Genomic DNA, 12,426 nt, shown 5'->3' with positions numbered 1-12,426 from the left:
AGTAGATGATTAGTAAATAGGTTTGGAAGAGTCACTGGGGAAATGACAGGTAATGTGTTAGGTAAATAGATTGCCAAGCAAAGTTGAGAGCTCAGCTGAGGTTAGTCTGAATTTGTAGTGGTCTTCAGCTGGTTGTGTCTTTCTAAAAGACTCCTGATGAAGCTCGATTTCTACTTCTTAGCAGAGGTGTGATGGGCTGGAAGTGCAGGAGACATACATTTTCAGATCCAGTATTGTGTCTTTGTGTTGATTGTTACAAGGTAAGGCTTCTGTTTGTGGGGAGGAAGAGTTGGTAGGGATATTATTGGTTTAAAAAAAAAGAAAAGAAAAAACATGACAATGAAACATTTAAAAACTTCACAAAAGAGAGCAGAATGAAGTTCAGAATGGTCTTAAAAAAACTACAGATTAGAAATGCAGTTCCATATACAATCCTTTTTTTTGGTTCTTTATGTATTGAAATACTCATGTTTGTTGCTATTTCAGTTCATAATAAAAAGAAAAATAGCCTAGTCAGTATGAAACCCTATTTATAGAGGCCTATTCAAAAAGAAGTTGCAGGTACCAAGATTCATAACTAGGCCGCTGGCATGGAAATATCACTAAAATATACTGGATTCTTAATGCCAAGAAATAGTGCCTTGTTGGTAGTAAACATTTAATAAATATTTTAACTGAACCAGCCTTAACTCTACCTGTGAAAGGAAATAAGACTCTAGACTTGCCTGGAATCATCAGAAAGGTAATAAGGGAGTTATTGATCATGTGTTTAAAGTTTCTGGAGGCAGTGTGGCATACTAGATGATTACTGAATATGGAGTCAGAGGACCTCGATTTGAATCTGACTCTGCGGCTTTCTGCATATGTGACCTTGGGCAAGTCACCTTTACTTCTCTGAGCCTCTGTTTCCCCATCTGTAAAATGGGACTGAACTTGACTTCTTAGGTCTTTTCCAACCCTAATCTATGATTTTATGCTCTGTTAATATTCATCAACCAAAAGTAAGAGTTTAAAAATTGGGACAGAGGGGCTTATCTTAGAAATTTTAAGAAGCTTATTCTTGACAGAGTTTGACTGAAATATGGCTGCATTGACAAATATTCTCATAGAATCAGAGGTGTATAAAATTTCAGTCACTGCTCACTTCCTTGCATGCCTAGTATTATAACAAGATTAAGAAGAGATAAATGTCAGAAGGACTTTGAGTTCTTTCTCTTCATCTTATTTCTTCTCCCTGATCATAGACTGAGAGCTAGAAGAGACCTGAGAGCCTGGGTTCTTAGCATTTTTTATATACTAGACTCCTTCGGTTGTTTTAGAAAAGCCAGAAAACCTTCGAGGCAGGGAGAGTTTTTTAACCTGGGTTCAGTGAACTTGACTTTTAAAAAAATATTTTGACAGATGTTCTAATATAATTTGTCATACTTTGTATTTTGTATGTATGTAAAAACATTCTGACAACAAAGGAAACTGCTTCCTCCATTTGACAGATGAGAAAATGAAGGTCCAGCAGAGTTGAGTTCCCAGGGTCACCTAAAAAATAAGTGGCAGAGCTGGGACTGCAAGCCAGGTCCTTGAACTCCAAATCCAACAGACTTCCCACTGCATCACAGTCATTGGTGTCTCTTTGGTCATTCATGTAATAACTGCTCATGTGGGTGCTTTTCAGTCTTTTCATTTTCCTTGGTGACTTCAGCATCCATGGGACTCAGTGTCTAAAATGCTAAAACTGGAATCAGGAGCCCTGAGTTTAAATCCTACCTCAGAACCTAACTGACTGCTTGAACTTGGACAGACAACTCAGCCTCAGTTTCTCTTCTGTCTAAAATGAGGATGAGAATAGGACCTGCCTTTTATTGTAAGGATCAAGTGAGCTAATATGTCAAAAGTGTTTGCAAACTTTGGAAATGCAGTTAGATGTTTTTTGTTAGCCATTATTATACATGTTGACAATCTTTGCAAAAGCTGGCTCCACTGTTCCTTGATGTATTCAGCTCGAATATCCTTTGTCACCACTCTGCTTTAACTACCCATAAGCCTGGCAGCATCGTTACTCAGAATTGTTCTGTCTCCAAGAACTTGAACTCTTTCCTCTTCTTTCAACCTGCTATCATTTAGCTCCTGCAGCCCCTTAACTCTTACTGAACTTGCTTTTTGCCTTCCTCAAACCTTCTAGTGCTTTGATCCCTTTCTCATTGTCAATTTTGAAGCAAACGTTGGATTGGACTTACTATATGTATAGTAGAGGGAATTCCACCACTGTAACATGCTGCCGGTCACCATCTTGTTCGCCCTCTTGATGGAATTCAGTACGGCTGCTACTTCCCTATTCCTTGAAGTTGTGTCCCACTTAGTCCATCCCAATCACCTTAGTTGTATGGCTGCTGTGTCACATTGCTGACTTATTGAACTTGTCTATTAAAAACCCCCAGATCTTTTTCAAAACAGCTCCTGCCAACCATTCCTCCATCATCTCTTGTGACATTGGTTATTTTGTACTTAAATGTAAGACTCTCCAAATATCACTGACAGTGGCTCAGCACTCACATTTGCCGTTTGCCAAGTTTTTCAGGACCCATGTATGTGTAGTTCATCTTATCAAGGTGACCTGAATTCATCAAAGGCAGCTCAGTGCTCTTGCCTTACTTAGGTTGGTTTTTAACTCTGTTAGTCGTTTTTGTCCTTTAATTTGCAGTGCAAAGGTCATTCTTTGCAGAAAAAACAGAAGTAAATTAAGAATGGAGCAGATCAACCTTCTCTCCACATGGCAGAGACTGTCTTTGTTGATGCTGAATGCACTAAAATCTGCTTTCCCAAAATTTGGGTGCATGTCAAGACTTGGCCCAGTGTTCCTCTCTTGCTCGGGGGTAGAATTGTCACTTCCCCTCTAAGGTTCTCATCATTTCCACTGCAGACACCAATTCCCCTTAGTTAGCGAGAATTGGATCCAGAAGAGAATGTCCCCTTGTTGATTCCTCTACCTTTTCAAGAGTGAAATTATCACTAAGACAAGTCAATAAGTTATTTGGCCAGAGAATGAGCTGTAGTAGATGTCGAGATAATTGAATCCTCCATCATTACTGTGTCATGCCTTGCTTCTGTGCCATTCTTGTGGTCTCTTTCCCAAATTTGTTGGAGATATAAAGTATCTTCAAAATCGCAAAACAAAATCACTATTTTTCCTTCCTTTGAGCATTACCCAAATATTCTCCATAATGTCCCTTTGGTTTCTGAATTTTTTCATATGAATATACCTTTGTTTTAAATTATTATTTTTTAATGAACAGACATATTTTCTTTCCCTGCCACCCCAGTGGGGGAAGGGGGAGGAATCCTTGAAACACACGTCTACTCAAGCAAAACACATTCCCTCAATTCACCATATCCAAAAACACTATATCTCATTTTGCACCCTGCGCCTGTCACTTCTTTGTCAGGAAGTGAATATGTTTCCATATTTACATTCTTATATGTATCATATACATATTCATATGTATATACATGCATATATGTAAAGTATACCTTCTTAATATACAATGCTATTCTCCACGCCTCCCCTCCTTTTAAATCTAACATGTGCCTTTTGAATAAAGCATTTATTAAATATTTACTACATTCAAAACATTGGGAAAATAGGTTTTAAAAGTAAGAATATCTCCATTTTCAAGATGGGAGGGAGAAGGGATACATGGAAGATTTCAGCTGCAAGTCAAATGGAAAAGTCCCATGGTCCTTGGGGTGCCATAGACAAAACAGATGTCAGTACCTCTTAATGTAATGTAATTTTCACAGATAAAATCATACTGGTTTCTGATGTTGAACCATTAGACAATGCCAAAGACTTTAGTGACAAAAACTTTCTTTTCTGGGTATTGAATAAAGTATACCCATACACATCCATGGTCCGGTTACAGATTTTGTCCCACAAAATCTTAGTGATTCATATGACGTCAAATTTGCCATCGCACATTGCCTAATTTTGAAGCATTTGTATATAGAAATTGAGATGGATTTGGTCTTGTGATTTTCTAGTTGTCTCAAGTTCTTCCTTGTAGGTGCTCTTTATAGTATATAATTTAGGGTGTGCACATAGGCGGTCTTATTTCTTTATCCTGTTTAGTTGGAAACCTTATTGATTACCAGACTTTAATTACCAGTTTTACTAAGCTCGGTTAGATATACTCCATCTCTGGTCAGGAATATGTCGTCCTTGTGTTACAAACCATGATCCAAAAAGCCTGGTCCCATTTTCTGACACTTATCTTCTTAGGTAGCTTAGGTAGCTATTTACTTCTCATATTAATTTTTCTCTTTTACCTTCCTTTCCATCAGCAAGCAACAGTGAGGAAAATCACCTGTCTGCCGATGTGATCTTCACTTTCTTACCTAAAGGTTCCTTTTGGAAATGTCATTTGTATCCTTGTGAACACTAGAAGTAGGTAGTTAACATTCCTTTTAATAAGTCTTAGAAAGATTACAGATCCCTAGGTCAGGGATGGGGAACCTGTGGCCTTGAGGTCCTCAACTGCAGTCCTTTGACTGAATCCAAACTTCACTGAACAAATCCCCTTAATAAAAGGATTTGTTCTGTAAAAGTTGGACTCAGTTGAAAGGCCTCACCCAAGGACCTAGAAGGCCACCTGTTGTCTTAGAAGCTGCAGGTTCCCCATCCCTGCCCTAGATTGCTGTCAGGTCAGGTTAAATACTCTTGAGCTAGGTGTATAATTCTCCTCGTCCTCCTTTCTTCCTTTTTTTCTTCCTACTCCTCCTTCCATCCTCTTCTCTTTTTCCTGTGACCATTACTGGATAATCTCTCACCTGACAGTTTCTGTAGCCCTACTCCATCATTCCCTGGTAAATAAGCAGCTTCTTCTTCAAAGCATCCAGCGTTATCCTCTTCAAGAATCTCTCATGTTTTTAAGCTCTATTATACATCTGTCTGTTTTCTTCTACGTACTTGGTGTTTGTCACTATGCAGCGTCCCCTGTTCTCCTTGATTCTTCTTTTGAGAATCGTTTGTTCATATCCTTTGGTCACTGATTTATTGTGTTCCTGTTTTTTACACTATAAACATCAATTCCTCCTCATTAGTGAGAATCATTTTCTAAAAGAGTTTCTCCTTATTAGATTCTCCATCTTTTGAAGGATTAAATTAATTAAGGTAAATCAAGAAGTGGTTAGCTTTGCTGGTTTTGATGGAGAACACTTGATTTGATCTCTGGATAATTGATGTCCCCAATCACTACTATTATCATGCTTTTTTGCCTACTTTATGATTTGTTTCCTGAGCTTGTCTGTTAATTTCTTTCTGTCCATGTCATCTGTAATATGCATCTGTGACAATTGCTTCTGTTTCTCTCCTCATTTGAAGAGAAATCCTGGGGCTCATTTCCTTTTTTTCCTTTAGTGAACTTCTGGGTGTTTTGACTACAATTTTTCTTTTTTCCTTTCTTGTGCTATTCTTTGTAGTAACTAGTGAGGTGAATATATATAGAGAGTCTTCTTTCCCATCCTTCTTAGTTTAAAACCTTTTTATTTATATTTCTAAGATGCCAGACAAACATAGTCTTACAAGTCTTTGATGAATACACTCCCATGTCAGAGTAGGCATCTGTCATTCCCATATTTTTAGCTGTGGTACAGAAATCACAATTGCATTGTCAGACAACATGGTCTTAGCCAGCTGTTGACTTCTCATCAATTTTATCTTCTGGATTTCATGCTTTAAATAAGCAGTGTTGGAAAAAAATATGCCTCTACAATTTTTAGTTTCCTATCCAAAATTTAATAATCTTTGGCAATTTTTAGATTCCTTTGGGAAGTGTTATTTATGTTCATATGAATCACCGTAAGTGGGTTGTCATTTCTTTTACTTGGAGATTCTCTAATGTTTTGGTCCTGGAAGACTATCCTTGATACTTATCATCCCAGCAGATAAGCCTGGCCTAGGTAGGGAGGGAGGAGACAGCAGCCTTCTTCCTTAGACTCTTCTTGGATGCTGAAAGCTTCAGTGACTCTACCTAATCTTCCCTTCTAGGACAAATTCTTACAGCTCTCTCTTCTTCAGAAAGTGTGTTAGTTTTTTTTTTTTTTAACTCCAGGTATCCTTTTTATTTCCTTTTTAGCCTTATGACAAGTGTACTTCTCTTGTATTTCAGATCTTTTTTCCACTCCACCCCCATTGCAGTCCCATTTATTTTTCTTTGTTTGAGAACACTTAAACTGGAGTATTTTTTAAACTTAAACTTGAAGTTTCTTCTTCTAGTAATGAAGTGTTCTAGTTCCTTCATTTTCTCTTCTCTGAAGGAGGCCATCCTATGCTTGGAACATTGACTTAAAAAAGCAGAAATACAAACATTTCACACTTATACCTTCCTAGTGATTGAAATTCTCAAACTTCTTTTTTTTAAACTCCACTACCACAGTGAGTGTTTACACCTTGGCTCCTAAGTGCCTGTTAAGACATTTTCAGTCTTTTATAACCTCTTAATAACTGGACAGCCAAACCATCCTTTATTGTCTCAGCAACTTCAGCCATGCCCTATTACCTTCCTGTTTTCATACAAACCACTTGTTTCAGATTTGTTTTAATTTTTTTAAATAATAGTTTGCTTTTACTTAACCTTTTCTTTGTTAACTTGCCTTATCAATTACTACTTTCTCCTTTTTTTTTGTTCTCTTAGAGTCCCCTTCAGATCCTTACTCCTTAATCCTTTCATGCCTCCTTTCTTCTTTCTCTTGCGGGTACATTGTATGTCCTCATCCTTCATTTTATCTGTGGATTCTCTTCATTTCTTGCAGCATGAGTATTGTTTCCTCAGGCTGTGGTTGCCTTCTCTACAGGAAGAGTCTCAAACCTGTTCCATAGCTGTAAAGGATCAGTCTTTCTGTTACATTCTATCCTCTAATCTCCTGACTTTGTGGATGGATACTTTTCCTCTTTATTTTCCCTTTGAAACATTTCTTCCATTCTTTAAAGAAACATATCTTTCTTTCTTGGAAAGCTAAAGGTTAGAGAGGCAATCTCCTAGCTCTTTTACTTTTTCCTAGTAGGGAGACAATCTATATTTTGTGTATTATTAACTTGGCAGTGGCAGAGTATTGCATACTCCAATATTTATTGTTTACCTGAAATCATACCAACTTTCAGAAACTAAGATCCTTAGGTTTCTGTTGCTCTTGCTGCTAATTGCCACAGCAATTATACCTGTCTAGGACTCTTCTGCCTCTTTTTTTTTTTTTTTTTTGTGAGGCAGTTAGGGTTAAGTGACTTGCCAAGGGTCACATAGCTAGTAAGTGTCAAGTGTCTGAGGCTGGATTTGAACTCAGGTCTTCCTGACACCAAGGCCAGAGCACTATCCACTGCTCCACTTAGCTGCCCTACTGTTCTGCCTTTTGAGGTGAATGAAGGTGATGATGATAATTGACATTTGTAAAGTACTCTAATATACAGCCAGAAATTTTACATACTTTACTTCATTTCAGCCTACTGACAGATCTTTGAGATAGGCATGATAGGTTTTATTTTTTCCTTTTTGTAGATGAGAGGAAACTGAGGCTCAGATGTCTAGTCACTATGCAACTATGAAATGTCCAAGGTGGGATTCAGACTACATCATGTTGATGGTTAAGAAGTAGTCCTTCGTTCCTAGGTGTCATGTCAAGTTATTTGACCTTATGTCTACATAAGAACGTAAAGGACTGTTATTTGTGGGGTACAGATTAGGCAAATGATGGCATTTCATCTCCTTTGTTATTTTCACATAGATAAAATTTGGTTAAATTGAATATCAAGGACAGACTTTAAAAGGAAAGCATGTAGCTTGATGTCAGCAAACTCAAGTCAACAAGAATTTATTGAGCACCTCCTATGTGAGAGGCATGTGCTAAGCACTAGCTTTACAAAGGAAGACAGATAGCCCACAGGCCTCATGAGCTCACAAGCTCCCGGGGGCAGATGATCTGCTAATAACCATTTTCAGACAAGATATACAGGGTAAATTGACATGATCTCAGGAGGTGCTAGCATTAAGTTGGGTCAGGAAAACCTTCTTGCAGAAGGTGGGATTTTTGTTGAGACTTGAAAGAAGTCAGATGGCAAAGGTGAGGAGGGAGAGAATTCCAAGCATGGAGGATAGTCAGTGAAAGTGCATGGAATGGAATGTTGTGTGTGAGAAATGAGAAGGAGACGAGTGTCACTGAATCCTAGAGTACATGGAGGGGAGTAAGGATAGGCAGGGGTCAGGTTATGAAGGGTTGGAGAAGCCAAACAAATGATTTTATATTTGATCTTGTAGGTCGTAGGGAACCACTTGAGTTTATTTTATTGAGCAGGGGAGTGTCATGGTCAGACCTCCTCTTTAGGAAAATTGCTTTGATAGCTGAGTGGAAGATAGACTGTAGTGGGGAAAGACTTGAAACCAAGGGACAAATCAGCAGGCTATTGAAAGTCCAGACTTGAAGTGGCCCTGCAACCAGGTATCCTAGAAAGTTAGAATCAACAGGACTTGGTAACAGATTGGATTTGGGGGAAAGGGGGGAATCAATGAGGAGTCAAGGATAACACCTAGGTTGTGAACCCAGGTGACTAGGTGGATGATGGTACCCTCGACAGTAATAGGGAAGTTGTGAAGAGGGGAGGGCTTAGGGGGAAAGAAAGAGTTCAGTCTTGAACATGTTGAATTTAAGATGTATTCAGGATTTCCAGTTTGGAATGTCTAGTAGGCAGTTGGAGACACAAGACTGAAGGTCAGCAAAGAGGCTATCAGTATGCATAAAGGGAGGATAGTAGCATCTTTCTGTATTGATCTGGGAGGTCATTTAACATCACTGGACCTCAGTTTCCTCACCTGTAAAATTATAGTGGTGGACTAGATGACCTCTGAATTCCCTTCAAGTTCTAGATCTTGATCTTATCCCATAAGATACAGGCTAATCATATAAGCCTCAGGTTTTGTTTTGTTTTGTTTTTTAACCCTAGTTGGAGAACTATATTATTCTCCTCTACCAGCTAGTTTCCTGAGTCATTTTCCAGCCACTTTCAGCTGGGTCCTCAGAAGCAGTGGAGTTCAAATTCTGAGCTATATGCACTTAAACATTCATACATATACATATATATATATATGAATGTTTAACTCTATGTCTTGTAGAGCCTTTATATACTTCTAATCTTTCCTTTATTTTCTGCCTAATGGTTATTTGAATCATTTTTAAATGAAATTTGATATTTCTCTAATAGACTTTCTTAATTCTAGGCAAATGAAAAAAATCTCATGATGAATTCATTATACAAACTTCACGATCGATTGGCACAAGTAGCAGGTAATTGCTTCAAAATTCACATTGGCATTAAAAGTTTTTAAAATTAATGTCACATATTACTAGAAACACTTTCAAGTTTTGTATTTAATTTTGTTGCATTTACCATTATTTTGGATTGTTTTGTTTTTATTTGTGGAATGGTTTCATATTTTCCAACAGACTTAGTGTACTGTCTGATATTTAATCTAAGTATGAAAAGGATTTTCACCTGTAGGGTAACCATAGGTAATGAATTCTTTGGCTATGACAACCTATGAAACAAGGAAAAAGTTTGAAATGTTTCTCACTTCCCTTCTGCTTCTGTAAAGTTAACACAGGGTGCCAAGGATCACTGTTTTTAGAACGTCGATAAATTTTAATTAACTTTATACTCAATGCAAGATTTCCCCCAGTAATCAGCATATTTATATATCAGAAGACTGAGCCATGTCAGCATTGATATTAACCAGAAGATAAAAGGAAGTTACAATGTAACAGATTAATAGCTCTCAGGTTCTTCTTGAGGGAAGAAAAAGACTTGGTGGAGTTGCTATCTTCATGTCTGTCCCCAAAGACAGCAAGAAATGTAGGATACTTGGTTGTTTTGACATGTAATGCTCACAACCAGCATAAACAGAGCAACTTGCTATGAAAACTGCAGTAACACCCTTTGTTACAGAGGATGAAGAAATAGAGAAAATATACATAGAACTTGACAAGATCTTCCAAAGTCATTGTGGACTAGGTGACCTCCTTGTGAAGGTTGGTGCTGGGGAGGATACCAGAAAAATGTGATATAAAATAGAGACCAGGTTTCATGAAAGACAGGGGCCATAGGCTAATAATTTCCTCAAGAAGAGTCAAGCAACAACACCAAAGAAATGAAATTGACTATACCATAAATACATTGGAAACAACTAACGGGACTCATATCCAAAATCAGCTTTTGGACTGACCAGAGCAAAGGTTTAAAAAAAAAATTGATATAAAATAAGAAAGGATAAAAAATGAGAAAGAGATAGTACAAACAGTTTTAATAGCTTTGACCTCAAGTTTTGCTTCCACCTCAAGTTTTCTGCCAGTTACCTATACTGAAAAGATACTACTGTTGACCTTGAACTTGATGATCACCGTTTTCTGCAAAAGTTTGCGAAAGAGTTGAAGTTGTTTTTGGAATAATGGAGGACAGGAGAGTGTAGAAGTCACTTTATCTGTAAACATTTGATTTTCTTGCCATTGAAAAAAAATGGCAGCCAAAGGTAACTCCACTTGGGAACCCAAACTCAGTTGTAAAATACCACAGAAGAAGATGAGAGATTGTGAGTAGTATTATCTTGTGCATCAGTTAAAAGCAGAAGTGAGAAGTCAGCCTCCAGCCTGATATTGAGGAATAATAGAGCTAGAAATTTCTGAGAGCATTTGTGAACTGGAGTGGAAGGACAACAATAAATAGGCATTCGCAACGGGACATTGAGGTCATTTCTGCTGCAATCTGTTGTTCTTGTCGGTAACAATGGAATGACCGCACTTGAATCTGATTTGCTGTACAAGGAAATTGAAATGACTCTTGAAGCAGGGCAGAATGACTATACCACACTCAGTACTAGAGGCAGTGAATATTAAAAAGCATTTTACAAGATAATAACAAAAGAATGGAAAAAGATCATGAATAGTATTCTTCTAAAAAAGGCTATTGAGAAACAGTAAATCATGATCTTTGCCTCCTTTCTTATCTTTGATAATACTCTGAACATCTACTGAGAATAATCTGGATAATATTTGGGGAAGGAACTGACAGCCTCTCCCAGTATTGTAGACCACATTTTACAGTCTCATAATTGGCTGAAAGGTACATAGAATGCCAGCTCCTGGTGTATTTATTGTTTGATTACTAAAGAGCATTTGGGTTAAGCAAATTCCAGTCTGAAATGCTTTCCTCTAAGAGTTTTTCTTACATGTAGTAAGATCATAAGATTCTTTGATAAATACAACCACAAAGATAACCCAGTTTAATGATTCTCTGACTATTAACATAAGTATGTGAGGAAATGTATAATTGAAAAAGGAAGCATACCTAGAAGGAGGGGTGAGGGACCAGGGTGGTGATAGACAGTTCAAGTGCTGTACCAACAACAATGAAATAAAGAACTGAAAGACCCTGGATTGACAGATTCTTTGTGGAGATTCTAAGGGAGAACTGGGGTGAGAATTGCTTAAGATAAGAAAGAATAAATTGTAATTTGCACCAATAAGAGGCAGTCTGTATATTAGTGAGGTCACTAATCCAGTAAAAATTTACAGGTACTCATGTTTGTAGTTTTTACTAAAGCCTTTGAGAGACATTGTAAGGATAATAGCTAGAGAGCTGTCTTTGGAGTCAGGAAGACCCATATTCAAGTCCAGCATCTAATAACACTGTGTGACCCTGGGCAAGTCATTTAACCACCTAGTGCCCCCTAGCAGCTCTCATAAGTCTAGACATTGCACAGCAGGTGCCCATCTGCCTTGGTGGAGGGAGTTTTTTCAATGGGAGTTCCCTACAGCAGTGAAATCAAAGTTCTCATTCTTCTCCTTCCTTTCAAAAAAGAGGCCATTAAAATATCTTCTTGTAAAATGAATTCACATTTCCCAGTAATAATTTAATGAAAAAAAATCTTTTTCAAAAGATTAAATAGAGGGTCACTTACATGTTCGGTGAATACATGGAAATTGTAAATCCTTCTTTAGCTGTTTATACTTCACTCTCCTTTTTACAATCAATCCTTTTCACAGGTGTGAGTGTCTCAAGCCCCCCCCAGCTCAATAGATTCCAATGCTTCTCTATTACCTGTAGGATTTTATATAAACTCTGTTTAACAGGTTAGTCTTTCACAACCCGATCTTTCCCATCTTTCCAGTCTTCTTACACATCCCTTCTTTGCACACACTTTTGGGTGCAGCCTTGCTGGCCTGCCTGCTGCTGTTCTGTCTCCTGGCTCTGTGCTTCATAACACCTGCTGTCTCTTACTTCTACCTCCTAGAATCCTTAGCTTCTTCATAAGATGCCACTCAAGCGCTATCTCCTTCAGGATGTTTGTTGATGGATTAAAGTAAAAATGTGTAGGATTCAAATAAAATATGAGCTTT

At 37.8% G+C, this 12,426-nt stretch overlaps 1 protein-coding gene across 1 annotated transcript in view; it reads left to right on the top strand.

Moving 5' to 3' along the window:
* Positions 1-12,426, top strand: part of LEMD3 (LEM domain containing 3) — an 82,892-nt gene that overhangs the window by 35,703 nt on the left and 34,763 nt on the right. The window contains exon 3 of the mRNA XM_027854184.1: positions 9,255-9,321. Coding sequence (XP_027709985.1) covers positions 9,255-9,321 — 67 coding nt within the window. The remainder of the gene's footprint in view (positions 1-9,254; positions 9,322-12,426) is intronic.

Source organism: Vombatus ursinus, unplaced genomic scaffold (genome assembly GCF_900497805.2).
Source record: "Vombatus ursinus unplaced genomic scaffold, bare-nosed wombat genome assembly UNPS02010320.1, whole genome shotgun sequence".
Lineage (NCBI taxonomy): Eukaryota > Metazoa > Chordata > Mammalia > Diprotodontia > Vombatidae > Vombatus > Vombatus ursinus.
This window is presented reverse-complemented; position numbering and strand designations above follow the sequence as displayed.